Raw genomic sequence first — 24042 nt, 5'->3', positions numbered from 1 at the left:
CACTGTGCAGGTTGGACAGGACACGGTTGTAGGGGCATCCCTCAGACTCCCTCTCCTGTGTGCAGTGACAGGCCAACGTGCCCTATATGTGACTCACTCCCCAAAGAAAGCATCATGTGGGTTAATAAGGGCCTGGCCTTCATCGAAAGTAAAGGTGTTGTTTTCATCTCCACTTGTCCCCTCTTAATTGATTCTGAGCTCAGGTGGAAAGAAGGGGATGTTATGGGTGGATGCTCAGAACACCCTGCCACCAGCAGCGAAGGCTCCAGGCAAGTATGAGCTCAGATTGTGTGCAGTTGCCAGAATGACTTGGCCTTTATAAAAATGCAAGAGCCGTAAAACTGTGGTTTCAGTATCTTTTCAAAAAATAACCTTTCTCATTTTACTTCCTTGTCCTCACTGAAAGCACTAGCAGTTTTTAAAAAATGAAATGTGATACTGACCCCCGATAGAGCAAACCCCAGGTTTTGTTGGAAAGCAAACAAAACCTGCCCCAGCTATGCAGAAGAGCCTACCAGAAAAATGAAACCGGAGGGAGATTCATCCCCGTGCCTCCATGTCTATGTCCTCAGACCTGATGGGTCCAATTCCAAGCGCCACCCCGCCCCCTCCAGCAGCCTCACACAATGCTGCCTCCATAACCACAGTCCTAACAATTAGATGATAAAGTAGCGATCGAAGATTTGAAATAATCCTGTAAAGAGCAAAACTATTTTAAAAAAAGACTATTAAAAAGAAAGGCAACATGACTCTTGGCTGTCTTGGTGGTGGGATTGCAAGTGAAGTATCATGATTTCTTTTGTTTTCTGCATTTTTTTTTTTTGCACCGAATTTGTGTTATTCTTGTAATTACTACCAAATGTCACATTTTTATATAAAAGAGGAAGCACGATGAAGTCCTCGCTTATGCTAGAGGGGTTAGGCTCTTTTTATTTATTTATTAAAGACTGACTTTCTTTCTTTATTTATTTATTTGAGAGAGCGAAAGAAAGCATGAGCAGGGGAGGAACAGAGGGAGAGGGAGAAGCAGACTCCCTGCTGAGCAGAGAACCTGACGAGGGGCCCAATCCCAGGACTCTGGGATCATGACCTGAGCTAAAGGCAGATGTTTTTTGGGGGGTTTTTTTGTTTTGTTTTGTTTTTAAGACTTTATTTATTTATCTGAGAGAGAGAATGGGAGACAGAGAGCATGAGAGGGGAAGTGTCAGAGGGAGAAGCAGACCCCCGGCCGAGCAGGGAGTTAAAGGCAGATGTTTAACTGACTGAGCCACCCAGGTGCCCCCAGGCTCTCTTAAAGACCGGTTCGAAGAGAAGATTCCTCATAATCCTAAATACTTTGAAACTCCTTCAGTTTAACAGTAAAAGTGCACGTCTCTCAACTAGCCCAAGAGAGGCAGTTTTTCCTCTAGTATGTGAAGGAACAAGCGTTTCCTCGCCTGAAAAATCACATGAGATGATTGATGTTTAAGGGAGAGGAGTCATCAAAATTTGTATTCGTTTTTATTTTACTTTGCAGAGGACGTGTAGTTTTATCTGCTTACGTTAATGGTCAGATATGCATTTTCCCTGTATTTATCGACCAGAGGAAACTTCCAGATAGACGCAGGTTAAATCTGGCACCACGGTGTTAGTGCCACAGTGTGAGCTTCTTACTTTAATAGAATTCCAGACTTAAAGGAGAGTCTGAAAATATTGCATAAAACTTCTTTTTTTGAGAGTGACTTACAGACATATTGGCCCTTTACCCCTAAATTCTTCATGGTGTGTTTCCTCAAAACGAAGACACTTACTTACATATGCAAAATATCACCTCAACACAGCATGCTTGCAGAGATTCTCTCTGTAATATGTAAGTTTGGTTTGTGGTCTACACTTTAGAAGGGTTTTTCCCTTCAGGATTGCTTAGACTGCCAACCACCCAGGCAGGACCAAGATTCCTAAGGTAGTTGGAAATAGGATCACAACACTGGCACAAAAACTACAAGTAAACATGAAGAAGAAATGCTTTAATCTGTTTTTAGATGCCGGGGAGACGGACTGACTTTTATCTTGATTTCTGACTGATGCCATTGGTAGATCTAAGTTGTTTGATCTCTGTTGGTTGAAAGTCGAGAGGAAATTTGTCTACAATGAAAAGGGACTTCCTCATACCCTTAGTCGTAAGCTAGACAAGTGATACTTCAGGAGATGTGACTTGGGATAGGGAATATTCTCACAAGTGATGTGCAGCCATGTTTGTGTGTCCTCCAGGGACAGTCTGTTACCATGAATGGACAAAGCATGCTTCATTTAAAATCTGTGCCCCCAGAATCTACTAAAGAAAAATAAACCCAGATTCAAAGGTGAAGTCTGAATTTAGAGACTATGAGAGATTCTCAAGATCGGTAGTGTGGCTAAAAATGAGAGGACTGACCCAGTTTTCTGGAGATCAAAATAAAAACTAGATTTGTGGAACAGCATTACTTGGTGCTAATATGTCTGTAATTTTTTTTCCCAAGTTGGAAACATGGCAGCATCCTCCATGGCTCTTTCTCTTTTGGCCGCTGAAGTATTCTAGTCCCTGCACCGCCGATGAGAAGGGGTATTTGGGATGACTAAGTATGCAGAGTCAGTCTGCTGGTCAACCATTTACATAGCTCAAAACCTAAAGACGTCTGCATTATCCAGTTTGACTCAGAATTGGTGAAACCTCATGACAGTTCACATAGCTATCATATTTATGTAAATCTTCCAGAGAAAGGCAAATCTAAAGATGTGGGGGAGGTGGGTGTTCAGAGGGGAAAATACTTTGAGGGTGGGCTGTCCAAATGGAGGTGACACATAAGGCCTCCCTTAGAGTAGGGAGCAGTGCATGGTTGTGCAGCTGGGAACCACCTGGCTTTTCAGCCCTGCTCCTCCACTGTCAAGAAGCTCTGTGACTTTGGCCCATGGCGAAAGTCTCTTACCTTGGTTCCTTCTTATGAAAAAAAAGAAAAAAAGATAATCACTGAATCCATCAGTTTTCCAAATCTATCAAAAAAATGAGAAACAGGATGCTTGTGATGATAGATGTGTATATATTTCTATAATATCAGTCACTAATCAAATAACCATGTCAGCCATAAAATAAAATTTTTCATGGAACAGTGAAAATGTTTGGACTAGGAATCAGCATCCTTGGGTTCAGATCCCAATTCTGCCACTTGATAACTGTATTTCTCAAAAGGGATGTCCCCGTTTGCTCAACTGTCAATGGAGTAGGAATCCCACGGTAACGATTGTTGTGGGTATCAAATGAGCTAATGGACTTGAAAAAGCCACAGAAGTGGAAGGTGTCTTTGTACAGTTGATCTCATGCTTTCGCGATGTCATAGCGCCACACTATGGCTGTCCCATGAGTCACACACAGATCAAGACATCCCAGCCATGTGCAGTAATCACTTGAAGACCACATAGGTTCTCCCCCAAATCGGCATTTTAAACAGCTTCTGCTCCATTGATAGGGTGGCACCTGGGTGGCTCAGTCGGTTAAGCGTCCAACTCTTTTTTTTTTAATTCTTTATTTAAATTCAATTTAGTTAACATATAGTATATTATGAGTTTCAGGGGTAGAATTTAGTGCTTCATCAGTTGCGTATAGCACCCTGTGCTCATTACATCAAGTGCCCTCCTTAATGCCCATCACCCAGTTACCCCATCCCCCCACCCACCTCCTCTCCTCCATTTGTTTCCTAGAGTTCAACGTCTCTTATGGTTTGCCTCCCTCTCTATTTTCATCTTATTTTATTTTCCTTTCCCTTCCCATCTGTTCATCTGTTTTGTTTCTTAAATCAAGATGACTTGATTGACTAAAATCATATGGTATTTGTCTTTGACTAAAGTCACATACGACTAAAATCATACGGTATTTGTCTTCCTCTGACTGACTTCTTTCACTTAGCATAATACCTTCTAGTTCCATCCACGTCATTGCAAATGACAAGATTTCATTCTTTTTGATTCCACTGTGTGTGTGTGTGTGTGTGTGTGTATACACACATCACCTCTTCTTTATCCATTCATCTATCGATGGACGTCTGGGCTCTTTCCATATTTTGGCTCTTGTGGACATTGCTGCTATAAACATTGGGGTGCAGGTGCCCCTTTGGATCACTGTGTTTGTATCCTTTGGGTAAATCCTTAGTAGTGCAGTTGCTGGGTCGTAGGGTAGCTCTATTTTCAACTTTTTGAGGAACCTCCATACTGTTTTCCAGAGTGGCTGCACCAGCTTGCCTTCCCACCCACAGTGTAGGAGGGTTCCCCTTTCTCCACATCCTCTTTTGTTTCCTGTCTTGTTAATTTTAGCCATTCTGACTGGCATGAGGGGGTATCTCATTGTGGTTTTGATTTGTATTTCCCTGATGCCAAGTGATATTGAGCAATTTTTCATGTGTTTGTTGGCCATTTGTATGTCTTCTTTGGAGAAATGTCTGTTCATGTCTTCTGCCCATTTCTTGACTGGATTTTTTTGGTTTTGGGGTGTTGAGTTTGATAAGTTCTTTATAGATTTTGGATACTAGCCCTTTATCTGATACGTCATTTGCAAATATCTTCTCCCATTCTGTCGGTAGTCTTTTGGTTTTGTTGACTGTTTCCTTTGCTGTGCAGAAGCTTTTTATCTTGATGAAGTCCCAGTGGTTCATTTTTGCTTTTGTTTCCCTTGCTTTGGAGACATGTCTAGCCAGAAGTTGCTGCAGCTGAGGTCAAAGAGGTTGCTGCCTGTGTTCTCCTCTTGGATTTTGATGGATTCCTATCTCACATTTAGGTCTTTCACCCATTTTGAGTTTATGTTTGTATATGGCATAAGAAAGTGGTCCAGATTCATTCTTCCACATGTGGTTGTCCAATTTTCCCAACACCATTTGTTGAAGAGACTGGCTTTTTTCCATTGGATATTCTTTCCTGCTTTGTCGAAGATTATTTGACCATAGAGTTGAGGGTCCATTTTTGGGCTCTCTGTTCTTTTCCATTGATCTATGTGTCTGTTTTTGTGCCAGTACCATACTGTCTTGATGATTACAGCTTTGTAATACAGCTTCAGTGTCCGACTTTTAATTTCAGCTCAGGTCATGATCTCAGCGTCCTGGGGTCAAGCCCTGCGTCAGGCTCCACGGTCAGTGGGGAGTCTGCTTGAGGATTCTCTGTCTCCCTCTGCCCCTCCCCCCATCATGCTCACTCTCTCTCTCCCCCCCCAGAATAAATAAATAAATCTTAAAAAAAAAAAAAACTCCCTCTGCCCCTCACCCCTTCTTTCTCTTTTCCCCACCAAAAAAGATAAAAATAAACTGCTTCTGCTCCATTGAACTATAGGTAAGTCCATGATTAGAAGTAAAATAGTCACCAGCGAGGACTGGTCTTCAGTAGTGGGGAGCACCGCACTGAAGTGTGTCCTCTAGTGCCCTCTACACTTTTAAGTGCATGTTCTTTTTCTCGGAGTCTGAACACTTGTTTCCTGAACACTTCCTTGTTCCAGCTCCTGTGTCATTTCCTGCCTGACAAATGTTCTGGCAAAAAAGGAAATTCGTAACTAGGCTTTCCTTTCCTGTGGCTTTCTGACTCCGAAGCATTGTCGTGCCTGAGAGCATCAAGGCTCAGAGTGGGCTGGGTTCTGAGAACGTGACTTAATGGTGTGTGGGAGTCAGGTTTCCTCTGGCGCTGTTACTCGCTGGCCATGCTCATCCTTCAGAACACCTTGATTTGAGACTCGTGTCTGTTACGAAGGCGACGACTGAGACCATTGTGTGGCAGTACCTTTGCACAGACTGGCAGTGGTTCGTCTGTGACGTGCTTGGGAGTCACCTGGGGACCACGGTGGTGTGCAAACTGTGGTTCCCTCGCTCTGGGGGGACACCTACATACAAGAGCACAGCTAACGGGATTCCAAGTGGAGGAACTGCTAAGACCATCCATCCAACCTCCTCCAATTCTATGGATGAGGAATGCGAGCCTTAGGGAGCTTCAGAGACCGTGGCAACGTTCAGTATAATGAACCAGCGTGACATTTGTGTGCTGAGCCATGAATCAGACGTGCACAGAACTGTGTTTGGGAAATTAAATCTGATCTCATAGGCCTGGTGTGGGCAAAATGCCTAGAATGGATGACAGCGGATTCATAGTGGAGCTTCTTGATCAGGGAAAAATTGCACCCCTTTTATAGATACTCCCAATGCAGCCGTGGCGGTTGCCGGGAGCGGGGTTGGGGGGGGGTGCATTGCACAGAGGTGTAACCCTTCAGTTCTTTCAGATGCAGAAGCAAATATTTATTAAAAAGATACGATTTGTGAAAACAGAAATGGACAGGTCACCATAGAGAAACCTTTAAATTATGATTTATTTTAAAAAAGAGAGAGGTAAGAATGAGTCATATGAGAATCCCCTGATAGACAAAGTTGAAAAGAAATTTCCGTTTTGGGGAGAGGCTACAGATAAGCACATATTTTACCAGCAGGAACCAGAAGAATCAGAAAATAGGAAAAAAAATAAACAAGCATAGCAGTGCAGTTTCAATCCTATGAAGAGAAAAACCAGCAAGCCTAGGAGACCTCAACTGATGCCCGTCTCCAAATCAGACCTTTAATAGCTGTGTGTTACAGAGGAAAAGGCTGAGACTTCCCTCCCCACCCCAAACACATTTAAAAGGTGGAAGAGATAGTTCAGTGATTGTAACTAAGGCTTGTAAAAGAGAACTGATTTAATGTTTACAAACTATATTTTCTTGAAACCTAAAATACAGCCGTTAAAATTTTAAAAGGAGTTTGGGTAGTGGATTAATAATTTAAAGAGGCATGTTAGACAGATGATCTAGAATTTCTGTTTCCCATTCAGCAATCCTTTTATGGGGCCGTTTCTCTCAAACTATCATAGAAATCTACTGTTTCCACAAAAACAAAGTATTTTAGTCATTTGAAGATGATATCACTGTTGGGGGACTCTCTTGATGCTGCTTTCTTCAAAATATGTAAGTTTTTATTTAAATTCCAGTTAGTTAACACATGGTGTGGTATCAGCTTCAGGTGTAGAATATGGTGATTCCGCACTCCTTCATCCCCATCACCTCAAAGTATTTTAAATATTTTCTATGATAACTAAATGGTAAGGTGTTTTTTTTCTCACAACTATTAAGTATGCTTGGTATAAATCCTCAACACACTTTTTAAAAGGGCAAGGTGACAAGGTTTGCTGTATGTTTCATATTTGAAATTGAGTATCCCTGTTTTGTTTTGTTTTTTTGTTTTTAAGATTTTATTTATTTATTTTGAGAGAGACACACAGCGAGAGAGGGAACACAAGCAGGGGGAGTGGGAGAGGGAGAAGCAGGCTCCCCGCAGAGCAGGGAGCCCGATGTGGGACTCGATCCCAGGACCCTGGGATCATGACCTAAGCCGAAGGCAGTCGCTCAACCGACTGAGCCACCCAGGCGCCCAGTATCCCTGTTTTGTTTAAGCTGTAGGTTAAAGGTTACCATCCCTGAACTCAGTTAAAGATTTCCACTTCTTTTTTTTTAAGATTTTATTTATTTATTTGAGAGAGAGAGAGCATGAACGGGGGGAGGGGCAGAGGGAGAGGGAGAAGCAGACTCCCTGCTGAGCAGGGAGCCCAATGTGGAGCCCCAAGATCCCAACGTGAGCCAAAGACAGACGCTTAACCGACCGAGCCACCCAGGCACCCAAATATTTCCACTTCTAACTACAACGCCCGTGTATGCTGGGTATTACAGAATATAAATTTAACTCCAGAGATGGCTGCTGTAATTCTGGGCAATAAGAAGTAGCTCTTAGAAAGGAAAAAAGAGAGTCTTAGGGAAGAAATGAACCTTGTGTCTTAGTTTAATACAGCAGCTGGCCAATTTAGATCCTTAAAAGCTTTGGAAATCACCAGTATATGCCATCACAGTAAAATATTAAATTAATTCAGATAAACAGGTAATCCATCAGGGCCACTAAACATACTAGACGTGTAGTTTCTGTGCAGTGAGTCTTAACCACAGAATTCAAAGTTAAAGCCCCACTCAGAATGCGCACTGAAGGGGCGCCTGGGTGGCTCAGTCCGTTAAGCGGCTGCTTTCGGCTCAGATCATGATCCTGGGGTCTTGGGATCGAGCCCCGCATCCGGCTCCCTGCTCAGCGGAGAGCCTGTTTCTCCCTCTCCATTTGCCTGTCACTCTGCCTACTTGTGCTCTCTCTCTGTCTCTCTCTCTGTCAAATAAGTAAATAAAATCTTAAAAAAAAAAAAAAAAGAATGCACACTGAAATATCCTATGTGGCTCTGCTTTTTTTTTTTTTTTTTTTTAATCACAGGCAGAATTGCCTGGTGCCAGTTGTGTTCGCCTTTGGTAAAATCCCGAGCCCTTAATGTCAAGAGGTAGCTGGCTGCCTTCTGACATTTTATGATCGCAAAATGGAATCCTACCCCCACGAATGATAATCTGTCATTTCCGCCTGCTTTTTGTCCCTTAAAAACCACACAGACTTCATTGTTCCAAATGAGATAACCAGAGATGGTTGTTTATAAATCTTCTGCATTAAACTGAGGTTAAAACATGGATTTCTGCTATTTTGTACCCCCCCCCAAAAAAAAGCCTAAGTGCTTTTCAGTCTGCCAAAAATGTAACATTTCTTGAATGTTTCATTCTCTCATATTCTGAACATGAATATAATAAACCAGGAAAATTAACTACCATGGGGCTTAACATTTGAGTGGCCATTTGGAGGAAATTTTCTGCCAACAGCATAAGAGATAAAAGAGAAAAGCAGGCACCACGATTTGCTACAACCCAAAATGTCCTGGATATTTTATGAAGTACAGACGTAAGATTTTCCACTGTGACTGTTTCCTGCTCTACCCTTTTTACTGCCATGGGCTGAGACGGGTACAGGACTCCCTTCAGCTCCGGTGCCTGGAAAATGCCTATTCAAAGGTGCAAAAGCAATAACCATTCCATAGAGCTGGTGGTGTTTGAGTCGGCTTGCAGCCCTGTAAGTGTGACAAACGTTCTGAAACAGTTAGGCTTATAATCACTCTGCAAATAAGCGATGCAGTGCTGAGACCAGGAGTGAGCTCTGCTCTGGGGCTGTGGATGCTAGATAGGTGGGGGTCGCAGGCAGGGAGGTGGGTGTTCTGCAGCCCAGAGCAGGGACTTCAGCACTGACGCCCACTGGCCATGGGATCTTAAAGAGATTTGGTCATCCATCCCAGCCTCAGTTTCCCGTCTCATAAAAATAATAATGTCCATAATCCTCATAAAGTTGTTAAGAGTAGAGTTATAGAGAAGAGGGCATTTGAGCTGATCTTTCAAAAGTTCATATAATTTAAATAAGCAGAGATGATCTTCCCATGTAGCAGGAACAGAGAGTAAAGGTGGCCTGATGGGAATGCCTGGTCCCATCTGGAGATAATCTAAGCCACTCGGTCTGAAAGAGCTGTCGGTCCAGTTCCAATATGTAGGGTTTTCTCCATACCACCAAGCAATTCTCCAGCATCCAGTTGGAGAATTCAATCAATTCAACCCAATTCCAATACTATTTACCTAGAGGTAGTGCAGATCCCACAAGAGTATGAGCTCAGGGGCGCCTGGGTGGCTCAGTCATTAAGCATCTGCCTTCGGCTCAGGTCATGATCCCAGGGTCCTGGGATGGAGTCCCACATCGGGCTCCCTGCTCGGCAGGAAGCCTGGCTTCTCCCTTTCCCACTCCCCCTGCTTTTGTTCCTGCTCTGGCTATCTCTCTCTGTGTCAAAGAAATAAATAAAATCTTTAAAAAAAAAAAGTCTGAGCTCAGTCCTACAAGACTCCCACCGCCCTGCCCCCAACAGCCCATTGCAAGTCCAGGTGTCACCTGTGCTTCTGATGACCACAGCTATAAATCAGAAGTTCCATCCACCTCCTCCTCAGGTTCTATTAGTTTGTAGAACAGAGGGAAACATTTTACTTACTAGATTACGGATTTATTATAGCAACATCCAAGTGGGAAAGTCTGTAGGAAAGGACTGGGAGCTTTCAACATGTTCCCACATCGCCACGTGTTCACCAACCTCAGAGCTCCCAGAACCCTGTCCTTTTGGTTTTTATAGAGGCTTCATTACATAAACTTCGTTGATTAAATCGTTGGCCATTGGCGATTGAGCTCAGTCTCCAGCCCCTCTCCCCTCCCAGAGGGGGACTGAAAGTTCTAACCCTCTGATCACATGGTTAGTTCCTCTGGTGACCACCCCCATCCTTCGGTGACCTATAGGCTTTTCAAAAGTTGCTTCATAACATAACTAAAAGATACCTTTATTCCTCTCATCACCTATGAAATTTCAAGGGTTTTAGGAGCTCTGTGCCTACAAAGACCAAATATAGATTTATTATTATAAATCACTGTATCACAGGTGTATACAGCAAAGGGCTTGAGCCTCATAGCTACAAAGATGAGGTGGGCCCAGATCACAGAGAGCCTTTAATATCTGGCAAAGTAGCGTTTGGGATTAATTCAGTAGGGAATGGGGAGTTACTGGAATGAGGCAGAGCCATTCCTCAGTATCACAAAAAGATATGGGGAACAGAGCAGAGACAACAACAGACTTCACAGTTATCAAGGCAGAAAGTAATGATGGTTCAAGGGAGGAAGATTGTAGAAAGGGGGAGTGAGAAATGAATAAGAGAATCCAGAGGGGCGCCTGAGTGGCTCAGCTGGTTAAGCGACTGCCTTCGGCTCAGGTCATGATCCTGGAGTCCCGGGATCGAGTCCCGCATCGGGCTCCCTGCTTGGCGGGGAGTCTGCTTCTCCCTCTGACCCTCCCGACCCTCCCCCCTCTCATGCTCTCTCTCTGTCTCTCTCTCTCAAATAAATTTAAAAAAAAGAGAGAGAATCCAAAAATGGAATTTTAAAAGGAGTTGTCGGGCGCCTGGGTGGCTCAGTTATTAAGTGTCTGCCTTCAGCTCAGGTCATGATCCCAGGGTCCTGGGATCGAGCCCCGCATCGGGCTCCCTGCACAGCGGGAAGCCTGCTTCTCCCTCTCCCACTCCCCCTGCTTGTGTTCCCTGTCTCGCTGTGTTTCTCTCTGCCAAATAAATAAATTTTGTCAAAAAAATCTTTTAAAAAAAAAAAAATCAAGTTGTCAGTAATGTATGGGACGCAAAGAAATAGAGCTACAGATGGTTATGGAGATTTCAGACCTGTGGCTGGGATCATAGCTCTTCCATGATTACAACAGGAGAAGGCAGGAGGGAGAGCAAGGGGGCCTTGAGCTCAGTTTCGTACATACTAAGTTCATGGGAGATGTAAGTTAATAGGCCCAGCAAACTTAGACATATATAGAACCTAGAGTGGGAGGAAGAAATGAACTCTGGGGAAAGACATTTCCAGTTCATCCTTAGAGCTTCAAGAGGGGATGGATTTCCAAATGAAAAATTGCAGAAAGAGTTGGATGGAGATACAAAAAGAAAACATAGGGATGAAGAGATTAGAAAAAAGGAACAAGCGGAGTTCCTCGGAGAAGTCACAGGGAACCAGCATGGTACTGAGGTTGCAAGACAGAGAGAAAGAGTTTCCAGAGGGAAAGTGGCAGTAAATGCCACAAAGATACCAACGTGCCTCGAGGTGGAGCCAAGAGCAGATCGTGCTGGTGAAGGTTATTCCCTCTCAGACGAACGTGTGAGCGCCAATAATTATTCCAGAAGATCATCTCTTTAGTATTGTAAGTGCTCAACAGTCAGAAGCATAAGATTTATATAAAAGAAATGCCCATTTAATTTATTAAAGCAGACATTGGCTAAGTTATTAGCCATTACCCATGACTGTGTAAGACCTGAAAGAGTTGGAATAAATCTAATGGGGCCCTTTCATCTGCATGGGAAAGGTTATTACAAGCATCAAATATTGAATTTTAGAATGGTGCAGCAGCAAATAGCTATATATTATAACTCCAATTAGACTTCAGAAGGACTGATTGTCTTGGGATTTCATCATTTAAAATGGTATCTCGCAATAAAACTGACTCCAGAGAAGGACATTAATCTCATGCTTTAATGCTCTTCTATCAAATTGTTTTAATTGACCTGTTGGAGCAGAATTTTTTCAGGTAAAAATTTTTTTTCAATTTAAAGAGAATGGTGAAGGATGATAGGAAAATACTACAAATCAAATTTATTTTTTTAAAAAGATTTTATTTGAGAGAGAGAGAGAGAAAGAGAGAGAGAGCACATGGCGGGGGGAGGGAAGAGGGAGAAGCAGACTCCCTGCCGAGCAGGGAGCCCGATGCGGGACTCGATCCTGGGACTCCAGGGTCGTGACCTGAGCCGAAGGCAGTCGCTTAACCAACTGAGCCACCCAGGCGCCCCTACAAATCAAATTTAAATCCTGATTTTATTTTCTTCATCTTCTGCAGCAATAATACTAACCAGTGATTGGTCTGAAATATATAATACAGTGAACTCTTGACAGAGGTATGATTGGGAGATGAGATATTCTGATTAATTATCATTTTTAATAGCACACATGCTATTCGTGGGTGTCTAATTTTAAAAAATATATTCCACAGAAAAACCTGGTGACCTGTGGTGGAATTATAGGAGAGTCACAAATCTTGTTATAACCCTGTATTTAAAGCAATGATTCCAATCAGTACAAGGTTATATTCCCAACTCTCTTTTCCAGTAAAAATGCATTGCAGTAATGAATTGTATAATGTAGGAATCTTCACGAGTCTAGATCAGTCAATTATGTTCCATAAAGTTGGTTTTATTTAGTAACTGAGGAGTAACTGAGGGACGCCTGGGTGGCTCAGTCGTTAAGCATCTGCCTTCGGCTCAGGTCATGATCCCGGGGTCCTGGGTTTGAACCCTATGTCGGGCTCCCTGCTCTGCAGGGAGCCTGCTTCTCTCTCTCCCACTCCCCCTGCTTGTGTGCTCGCTCTCTCTCTCTCTGTCAAATAAATAAGTAATCTTTAAAAAGGGGGTGTTGGTAACTGATAGCATTTTTTGAAGAGAAACGGCAGCGGGAAGAGGCAGGAAATTTGGCCCGAGAGGGCAAGACAGATGCTGGGAGGCAGGGAGGTTTCGACCCCAGCGGAGCAGGCTGCAGCAGAGCTTCATGTGTGCGAGGCCACCACTGGGAGGGCAAGGGGACTGCCTCTCTGTTGCCTCAGGACATAGATCATGCAGCACCTAGGGGGCTTTGGGGGAAGGCAGATTTGTTCACGGCAAAACAGTGAGAACTGTTCAAGAACGGAGCAGGCTGCCACCCAGTTACACTTCTCTTGTCCTTACACGTGTTCAAGGACAGACAGGGGACTCGCTGGACTACATCCTCCAGCATGAAAGTGACTGTCCCTTGCACGCTGCCACCATGTCCCGGCACACAGCTCAGCAGAGCACGCTGTTGATTCCCCTGTGATCACAGGATACCAGAGCCTGTGTCCGAGGAGGAAGGGGAGATTTCACTCTTGAGGTCCTTCATCGTGGGGAGGAGTGGTACAGCCGTTCGGAAGCCGCAGCCTAGGTGACAGCCAATCTCTCGGCTCACATCCTGCCTTGGGCACTTGCTGTGGTTTTACATAAGTGCCTCAGCTGCCACAGGCCTCAGTTTTCACATCTGTCAGATGGAGCCGACGGTGGTACCCACCTCCTGGCTGTGCATGAGGTCGTGTGTGCAGAGCAGTTCAGGTTGCGTCTGGCTGACAGGAAATGGTAGCCCCTGCGGCAGTCCTGCGTGTTGCTGTGACCCACCATACATACGGCTCTGTTCTGTTTAGATGAGCTGCTTCAGAAAGAGCAGAACTACTCGGATGACGTCTTGGCCAACATGATCAGTGAACCAAGAATCAGTTACGGAAACGATGCCCTCATGCCGTCTTTGACAGAAACGAAAACCACCGTGGAGCTTCTTCCCGTGAATGGGGAGTTCGGCCTGGACGATCTCCAACCCTGGCATCCTTTTGGGGTCGACTCGGTGCCAGCCAATACAGAAAATGAAGGTAAGAGGCCCTGGTGAGAACAAGAACATTCTGGTCTGTGTGTATATACATCTTTCTGATATTCTTGAGTGGTGACTTCTTATATGCATTCGAAAAACAAAATACTCTCTCACCAAGAGGTATTTCGTTGCTTCTGGAAAAAAAGAACAATATTCAGTGTGTGTTTATGAGGCAGCAGACAGTCTAGGCTCACCTTCAGAGCAAACAGACGGGATGAAATTATGTCAGTTTTTCTCCCGCGGGGAGAAGTTTTCATGGGGCCTGCAGAAACAGAGATTTGAAATAGTCTTTGCTGGTTATTTATTCTAGTGCATTAAATTTCAGATTGCACCGAATGTTACAGGCAAAGATAAAGAACCACCTACAAATAAAATGTAATTTTGCTGAAGATGTAAGCAACTTTGTGTTTAGAAAGTTAAATTTAAGGCAGCTCTCAGAGTTCAGAAGCGAATCAATCTACGTGTTTTGTCCTATGATAGCTCAGAGAGGATTTTCTCTGTCAACAAATTTGCACATTGGATGATTTCATTCACAGGGATTTCTTAGCAGAAACTTCTAAGTAGTATTTCTTAATGAGACAACATCTTTTAGTTCTTTTTATTCCATAAACATTTTTACATGTTCAGAAGTACGCAATTTCAAACACAGGAACACCTGATTTCTCAACACTAATAGCACTTTTTTTAAGAACACCAGATTTTACCTGTGAGTGTCTTTATGAGAGTGGCAAGTTCAGATAGTGGTAATAACTGTAATATGACTATTTATAGTGAAGATACCTCAAAATGCAGTCAGCATACACCGCAGACTAAATTTGAGCTCAGTATCAGACCTTAAGTATACTACAGAAGTTTTTTCTTGAAGAACCATTACAGAAAATCTTTCTGTGGACAATTTCCATGTGAGTAATCACCCCATATTTGTTGCATTAATTTGAAAAAAGTGCACCTTATAGTAATAATACCAGCTACTCATTTGTAACATAAAAGTAATTAACACTTCACCATTTATAAAAATAATTCTGACATAGGGAAAAAATTTAAAGACTTCTAAAAATTGAAGAACTTCAGTTACGAGGGTAACTTCCTTATTAAATTTATTAATAAGAGAGTGCTGACTATACCATTTTTTTAATAGGTGGATACATTTTGGTCTTTTAAAATCCTCCTCATTCAGTTACTAATGAAAATTCTTTGTGGAAAATGTCCAGTCTCATTTGTAAGTTGAACGCACACTAGATTTCCTCTTTTCCTTTAACAGGAAAAATTATTTGGTATAAAGGGCTCAATGTGCTGTTAAAGGAGCTGTTTAATTCAGGGAGAAGTAGGTCCCACATCGGACTGAAGTCTGACAAACTTCCTTTGGTAGAAAATTACAACCCTTAATGCCCTTTTTACCAAATAATGTTAAATGTTTGTCATTTATGTCCAACCCTTAGCTTTTTATGAAAAAAGAATTTAAATGTATAGATTAGACTGTTCTTTGTTAAAAATTACCCCTGCCTTTGAGAATTTATTCAACTGCAGTGATTCTAAAATTATAATTTACAAAGAACTTCCTATCACTTTCTCGTAATCGGAGACCTTTTCACATCTTTCAAATACATAGTTTCTATAAGTAAAATGTTCCCATTTAATATTTTCCATTACTTGTTGACTTTGGAAAAGTAGGATAAAACCTCTTTCGGAGCCTACCTGAATTTTTATGATCACACACACACCCAAAAATAATAAAAACTAGAAATTGTAATTTATTTATGGTAAAGTTTATGGAAAGATTTAGAAAGCAAAGTAAGCTACATTAGCAGAGTAAAAATTAATTTGTAGAAATTACTGTGTATGTTTGATGTAATACTTGGTATTTCCCTTAAATGTTGTGAATCCTATACAAATGTGGGCTATATAGAGTTTTTAGAAGAACAACAACAACGAAAACACTCAGCCCTGTTTATGTTAGCTTCTTCAAACTTAATGAATACGGTGAAATGCGATGATCTTGGTGCCACATAGCACCAAGAATAGCAAAATTGTGGGCGCCTGGGTGGCTCAGTTGGTTAAGCGACTGCCTTCGGCTCAGGTCATGATCCCAGGGTCCTGGGATCGAGCCCCACATTGGGCTCCCTGCTCAGGGGGAGGCCTGCTTCTCCTTCTCCCACTCCCCCTGCTTGTGTTCCCTCTCTCGCTGTGTCTCTCTGTCAAATAAATAAATAAAATCTTTAAAAAAAAAAAAAAAAAAAGAATAGCAAAATTGTGTATATTCTTCTAGAAGGTGTTGCGTTTCCTGAATTTCAGATTTTCTCTTTACTTTCTCACTCTTACTGAGAGCTTAACTGCTTAATGTGAATACCGCATTTCCTTGGTATCTTTAATGAGGTAAATTTAACTTTGCATTTGTCATATTTGTAGTATAAATAATACCAACAGTTAAATAAATCTTCCTTTTTGTGCTCCAGGCATTTCATCTTGACTTCATATGTATATATGAATATATTTGGTCTCCATTAAAAAGTATATGCATTCTAGTAAACATTTGGCTTATATTAAAATTTTTAAATAGTAGCCAAACTGACCGACTCTGTTTAAGGAAAAGAAATGCAAGGATATTGGTTGTTCTTTTTAAGGAGAAATAGAGGGAGGAACTGTTTTACCAAACCTGCTTCCTAAAATGCAAACTCTGATGCCACTGGCAACACGTCCCCCGTTTTCCTGGTCTTCTACCCCTTGACTGTCCTCCCAAATCAAATAAGAAGGAAGTCTTGGTCCAAGATAGGAGGCAAGCAGTGATTCTCCCCCCAACACTTGCCCGATAACCCAAGAAAGAAAGAAGTTTGGGTTCACTACTGGGTTTCTCCAAAGTGATCAGTTTTTGGAAGGCTAAGCACAAGAGATTTTAGAGACCCCACTCTAAACACCCCCACTCAGGAGGAGACTCTGAGAGTGGCCTGTCCGCCATGGGTCCTAGGAGACTTTCTGTGCTTGTGCATATGGACACCCCCCCTGGGCCCTTGGGTGCTGCCAAGATGCCCGTTTGGGCAAAGTCCTTGATTGAGTGCCTCTGGACCCTTGACCAGGACCCAGCTGCTCACATTGCCCAAGCCTCATCAGAAGAGCTGATACTCTTGTTAAATAAAGACCTGTCATTGATAAAGCAAAATCTTTTTTTTTTTTTAAAGATTTTATTTATTTATTTGAGAGAGAGAGAATGAGAGACAGAGAGCACGAGAGGGAAGAGGGTCAGACGGAGAAGCAGACCCCCCACTGAGCAGGGAGCCTGATGCGGGACTCGATCCCGGGACTCCAGGATCATGACCTGAGCCGAAGGCAGTCGCCTAACCAACTGAGCCACCCAGGCGCCCTTAACAGTGAATCTTAAAATAAAACGAACTGACAGTGTTTCAAGGGAAAAATCAATATAATGGATGTAATTTATAATAAGTGTTTCAACACGTAAGTATTCAGGCTTGACTGCTAGTGGAAAGAGTGACGTGGTCAGGAGTTTGTCCTGTATGGATGTGACAGATACAAATGTAGACTGACACAAGGGCTGATTCCACGATTCAGGTTCTGTGAGCAACAGTGGATGATTTCCTGACATAGTGAAGAACTCTTGGGAAGGCTCTAACGAAAACAATCTTCCCTCATTGTACCCGGTGATGAGCTCTTAGTGTACAGTAAAGTCCAGGTTACAGTAAGAACTATGCAAAAAATGCTTTGTGTTTATATATTCAACTGAGTTATGCTGTAAACTCACATAATCATAGATAAACAAATGTCCAGCAGGAAGTTAGGAAATCGTAGAGGATGTAGAGCTATTTTTATTCGTGTGGGATTGCCCTGTGCACGGCATCTAGCATCCTTGGTCCCCATCCCCTGGAAGCCAGTAATGTCCTCCCTTGCCCTGTATTCGTGGTAACAACCAAGAACCCCTTCACATCCCCACCATCCCACAGAATAGTAGCTACCCCACAGTCCTGAATGGTGTGGATCATCAGAGTTTAAATTCCAGCTCTGCTGGGTGTGGTGAGCAAGTTAGAGAGTCTCTGTGGCTATTTCCTGGTCTGTAAAACAAAGGTGACAATAATTCTTAATTCAGAGATGAGGTATGAGCATTAAGTGAGATGGCAGGCAAAGTATCTACAACACAGTAAATATTTAGTGTGGCTTTTTCTTTCTTTTCTTTCCTTTATTTTCCTTCCTCCCTCCCTCCCTTTCTCCCTCCCTCCTTCCTTCCTTCGTTCCTTTTGTTCCTTCATTCGTTCATTTGTTCTTTCTATAGAATCAGGATCTTATTACCAGAGACTCAGGGAGAGTCACCCTATAGTCCAAACAGTATATCCTTAAAAATTAATGATTATAACAAGCCATATAATGACTCAGTCCTAAAATCTCCCCCTTTCTGCCCTCCCCATTGCCTCCCCTTCTTCCCTCTCCCCAGGGCCTTGTTCCTTGTGAATGTCTCAGACACATGCTCACACACGGAGCCACTGAAAATACCTAAAATTCTCAAAGGATTTCCTTTCATTGTTCATGCAGTCCTTATCATCATAGCTTCAGACGCTTACCAACAATTTATTGCTTTTTCTTAAGACCAGTCAGTCGAGTCCAGAGAGAGGGTCAGACACCCAGGCCTTATTTTAATTTATATTGAAAAACTAAGCATATCACAGTTTTCTGATATTTTAGGCTCTTTGACCAGCTACGGTTTGCCTTGAGGGATTTTTTTTTGTGGTTTTTTTCATATCCACGAAACTCAACCGGATAACCAAAAGTGAAGCTGTTATTTATCAAACTGTTGTTCCCATGGATCGTGAAGTTTTCTGGCTAAAGGCATCTGTGTTTGTTCTGCTTGATCCCGATTGCCTGAGCAGGCGAGCCATGGAGTGGACAACAGTCAGCTTCCTTGTATAGAATACATACGTGAAATACTATAATATTCTCAAAGACCACAACAGGTCTTATAAGACTGTATATTTATAATTGCAAAGTGCCGTTGCCCGCTGGTATATTTCTAATTAGCCTAATAAAGAAGCAATGACCAAATCTCTTTAAATGCTAAAATTGAGAGGCACCTGGGTGGCTCAGTCGGCTAAGCGTCTAACTCTTCAGTACAGCTCAGGTTGTGATGTCAGGGTCGTGAGATCAAGCCCCGAGTCAGGCTCCCCACTCAGTGGGGAGTCTGCTTGAGATTCTCTCTCTCATTCCCTCTGCCCCCTCCCCCACTCACATACACCCTCTCTCTCTAAAATAAATAAATTTTAAAAATCTTTTAAAAAATTAAATACAAAAATAAGTGCTGGAATTGAAAATAAATAATGTTATATTCAGGCCTGTTTTCTTGCTGATTCTTCCATTCCCTTTGGCCTGGTGGCAGGCGGTGCTCGGCAGCATTCAGCTTAGAACTGGTCTGTTACAATAAGCAGCATGAGAACAAACTCAAGCCCCAGAATGTGAATCATTCTGTTTCTCTCCTCTCTTAGGGGAAGGTTTGTTTCAAAACTATTGAAGGCATGGGAATAACACATTTCTGCCTAAGTTTATCATCCTTTAAGATGACCTCTTTCTTATTTTTAATTTACTAAACAGCTACTGTAAAATGTTTTGAACACTATATTGATGTCACCTTCTAGTAAAACAAGCAATAGTTCATTTTGGAAAATTAGAAAGTATTTGTGTCGGACTGGGAAATAATGCAGCACTTTGTCTTGTAGATGTATGTGCGCATTTCTGGCAACGATGTCATAATTGTCTTTTAAAAAAATTGATAGATGTCCGCTCACTCAACACAGGAGTTACTTTCTGAATATTAATTCATACTGAATCAGCCTCAAACTGTTAAAGCAGGCTTAGGGTTTAAGTCAATAAAACTATTAACACCTTCCTAAAAAACAGACCAGGTTTTATTACTGTTTTCAAACAATACATGCACATGGGGAAGAAAAGGCAGAGAAGTTTCTAGAAATAATCTCCTCACCCAGAAATAACTAATGATAACTTTTTGTGGTAATATCTTTCAGACTTTTTTTTTTTTTTTGTCTATACATTTGATGCTTTTTCTGTATTTCTTTAAGGAATTGTGGAATAGTGCTTTATCATTTGTAAGGTTCTTGTGCATACGTGTGCACATTTGAGCCCTGGAAAAACCATGTTTACTTATGACAAAACCAAGGATTGGAAAGAATTTGGCTTGCCCAAGATCACAGAGTAAATCAGTGGTGGCTTTAAAGTGGACCCTGGGACCAACTAGCAGCTCTTCAGCCTGTATTTAAACCACAGATTAACTGCTGATTCCCTCATGAGTCAAATACAGTTTCTGATGATTTAGCCATTGAGGAATAGGATCCCCACTTCGAGTTCCTTTTTTGCCCCATGAGTGTGCTCGGGCATGCTGTTCTCTTCAACTGAAGCACCACTGGCGCTCTCGTGAGGAAATTCTCAAAAAATACAATCATCCCTCCGTTAACTCTATTTTACGAGGAGTTACTACCCTCACTAAATACTGTTGCAGATGGGAAAAAGGCGAAACACAGAGAATCTGTGTCATTCAAATGTATGTGTGAGTTGCAGCAGGATGTCTTAAACCTATCATAGCAGTAAAGTAGTAGAAATCAATCCTCCTCTCAGCAAGAGTTGTTAGGGAAGATTTAATAAATGCAGTTTCATAGTATTGGAGCGTTTCTGAAACAGGTTTTGAAATTGATTTGTTTCTCACTACAATGAGAAGAGGCTATTTTATGTATGAAGAAACAGCCTCAGAAGTGGCCATTCGCCCAAAGTTGCTTGGGTGCGAATGTCATGCCACCACCCTGCATAACAAAGGCCCAAACCACGTTGCTCTTTGGATTCATCCAAATGTCTTCGTATTCTCAGAAACCTGATTTTTTTTTTCATAATTTGAAGGCTTGACTTCCTGCCGTTCTCTTCTCCCTCACTGTTCTGCCAGCATGTGACATTCAGGATCGATTGGGTTTGTAATCCCCCCTGGGAATGCCACGCTGTGTGCATCAGTAAGCTGGATGGTCTTCCTGAAACTGCTCATCCAGAAGCCAGCCCATCGAGCACACCTTATCTTCCCCTGGACATCTTTGCTCACCTTTCCTTACCTTCTTACCTTGTATTTCCCAGGCCTTACCCAAAGGGCTTTTCCCCTCCCTCGGCTTCATTTGCCCCTTGTCCGTTTATTAATCCTTAAAGCTTTGTTTCTCTCCCTTGCCTGTTTCTTCAAAGACCAGTCTAAATTCAAGTTAATATTTTCTGAGATTCAGAAGCACTTAGGAAATGCCAGCTAACGGTAAGCAATGGCGGGCACCGTGGTACCACCTGCAAGGCTTCCTTTGGGGCCGGCCCAGAATTCTCACAAAGGGACGATTGTGGAAGTTGAGAAATACGAAAGGAAGTACTCACATTTCACACATGACAACTGTATGTCGTCTGTTAATAACCAGCCTTTAAAATTAAAGAGAGACTGACTCCCTAGTTTACTTCTTTTACCCTCAAAATGGGAGCAAATTTGGTGCACTAAATGGCAGATTATGTGGTGAGACTTTCCTCTGCTGATAAATTCATATTTGCATTTCCCCTGGGGATTTAATGGGAGTCCTTTTGTAGTTAATTAACTGTAAAATAAGATCGGACAGTTGTAAAAGGAGGTATCTTCAAGATTTTCCACCAGGCTGGGTATATTGTATTTTATTTCTAATCAAAAGCCAAGAAACCATCCCTAAACTCGATGAGAGGTAATTCCACACTCCCCATCCCCTCTTCTTTGATGTTGCTGCATATCCTGGTGAGTGCTTTTATTAGAAAACCTAAGGAGTAGGATTGGCCCATCAGTTACGATAAGCCTTTCAAAGTGGTCCCCCTCCCATTCCCTGATACTCGGGATTAACTCACTGTGGTTCTTTTCCACCTGTTCCTTTTTTATAACTTATGTATTTCACATGCTTTTCCCTGCTCTGTGTTCAGGAGCCACAACTCACCATCTTGATTTGTCTTGTTTGCTTTCCGTGTATCTTGCTTCCTGTGCCCAGTTGAGCCTGTTGACGCCCGCCCTGCTGCCGACCGAGGACTGACCACCCGACCAGGTATAACCCGGTTCCCTTCTACCTCTCAGCATCTTGCGCTTGAGCTCGAGCACCCGCCATCCCCGCTCTTTGCTATTAGCCTCTCTCAACTGCAGACACTAAGGGAGAGGATTTGAAATGACCTTGGAAACCAGACTTCTCAAAAATTCCCTTTGCTTTTCCTTACACTTTATTTTCCAGTTTCCTGTTGAAGTAATCTGTTTTTCTCTCTGAGCTTTCCTTTTCAAACAATAAAAGAGCCCTTCCAACTTATGGGATTTTTTTTTTTTAAGTGGAGAAGAGTATATAGACCTCTCTGTCCTCAAAAATGGAAAACCACACAGATGCACACTCTGTCTGGTGACAATGTGGTTTCCACTTGAATAGCTCATCCTTCCCTTGTTTGGTGTGCAGACAGCAAGAAGAGGGTCCTCTTCTGACTGAATTGGGCTCAAACTTCAATCAGTTTCTCATGTAGATGTGACTTCCTAAAAATACCAGAACGGGACTATCTCTAGAGCCTAGAAATATTTACATTTCCTTTTTCGTGGGTTGTATGGACTTAACTCTCCATGAGTAACTAAAATGACAGAAAGGATATATGTGCATAGTTTTGTATACAAGTCTTTTCTTTTTGTTACCATTTAAAATTCCCATTAACACTGAAAAATAGACCAAAAAAAAAATTTTTTTTTTTTTTTTACAGTTCCCCCAGCATTAAGAAGAAATACACTTTGACCCTTTGCTCTGTATTCAGCCTGTATCTCAAGCTGTTTTAAAAATCAGTGCCACCCACAACAGAAGGGCACACGAGCCTGGTTTTTGACTTCACGCACAACTCTGCCCAACGAACAGTACCCATTGTTTTCCATGAATCAAAGACAGTAGTTACTGAGTTGACATGGCTGTATATTCTAGAGAGATTTAACTCCACAAACAATGGATACCTTCCCATGTTTATCTTCTTCCTTATCCCCGTATTGACCCCGTGCGATAGTCAAGGGCCAGGGAATTCACCCTGATGGAAGATATTAACACATGGAGGTCCCTGGTTCGGGTTAAGTTGGTGGCAGGCCAAGAAGAGACCCGGCCCCTCTCACTGCCAGTGTCAGCTCGGTCACTTCTGTCCCCAGCCACGGCCATAGATGAGAACTCCGAATCTGCCCTGTGGCATCATCATGCCTCTGTGTGGCTGTCCACAGGGCGGCAGGGAGAGTGGAGTGACCCGTTTTGATGGCCGTTCTCGCTGATTTTATGAGTCTCTGCCTTTAGGGCTTTTCAGAGGAACTTAAGTGATAGTAAGTCAGACACAGTTTGGGCTCTCCTAATGTCTTCCTTATTGCCATTGTCACACAAGTGAATTTTAAGGAGCCGGCCCATTGACATCCACATCCTGCTCAGCTCGTGGTGGAGCTCAAGGCTGAGGGTCAGTTCCATTCTAACCAGCTGAGACCAGTGAGCTGGTGGATGGTCATTTGCCTTGGGCCTTTTTTTATGGCACTGTCTATTTTGTATTTAAGGAAGAGATGCTTTTCATCTACAAGAATAAAAAGTGAATTAGAAACACTCTTTCAACCAATTTTGTAAAAGTGCCTCCATTGGGCCCTCTAGGCCAATGTGTTCTAATTGAAATCTGGGGGAGGGGAGGTTGATACCACCAAAGTTGGTTCCCCCCTCTTTTAAAAAACGTAACATGAAAACAACTTCCATGCATTTCCCCAAAACAATCTGTTTTAAGGGAAGAGCTAGAAAGCAGTTAGAGGTGTTTTGTCGGGGGAAGAAGCCATCTGAAGCCTTTATTATAACAATAATGATGTTTCCATAACAGGAATACTTCATTTTGGTATTTCCCAAAGATCAGTGCATTAAATCCTGTGGTGCGTCGAAAGAAGTGAAATGATAAGGTCCCTGTTCTCAGGAGCTTGAAGTATAATAAGAGGAACACACTTGGCCTATTTAAAAGAGGAGATGGAATTAGAAAGGCGGGGGAATACAGACCCACATAAGGTATA

At 42.5% G+C, this 24042-nt stretch overlaps 1 protein-coding gene across 4 annotated transcripts in view; it reads left to right on the top strand.

Annotated features, from left to right (window-relative positions):
- APP (amyloid beta precursor protein) overlaps window positions 1-24042 on the top strand; it is a 258633-nt gene that overhangs the window by 217126 nt on the left and 17465 nt on the right. For 2 of the 4 annotated variants that reach the window (XM_035017531.1, XM_035017529.1), the window contains 2 exons: window positions 13750-13971; window positions 21998-22051. In XM_035017531.1, coding sequence (XP_034873422.1) covers window positions 13750-13971; window positions 21998-22051 — 276 coding nt within the window. The remainder of the gene's footprint in view (window positions 1-13749; window positions 13972-21997; window positions 22052-24042) is intronic. The other 2 variants (XM_035017532.1, XM_035017530.1) reach the window with 1 other exon arrangement.

Source organism: Mirounga leonina, unplaced genomic scaffold, assembly GCF_011800145.1.
Source record: "Mirounga leonina isolate KUSES-001 unplaced genomic scaffold, KU_Mleo_1.0 Mir_172, whole genome shotgun sequence".
Lineage (NCBI taxonomy): Eukaryota > Metazoa > Chordata > Mammalia > Carnivora > Phocidae > Mirounga > Mirounga leonina.
Note: the sequence above shows the minus strand (reverse complement) of the source record. Positions and strands in the feature narration are given on the sequence as shown.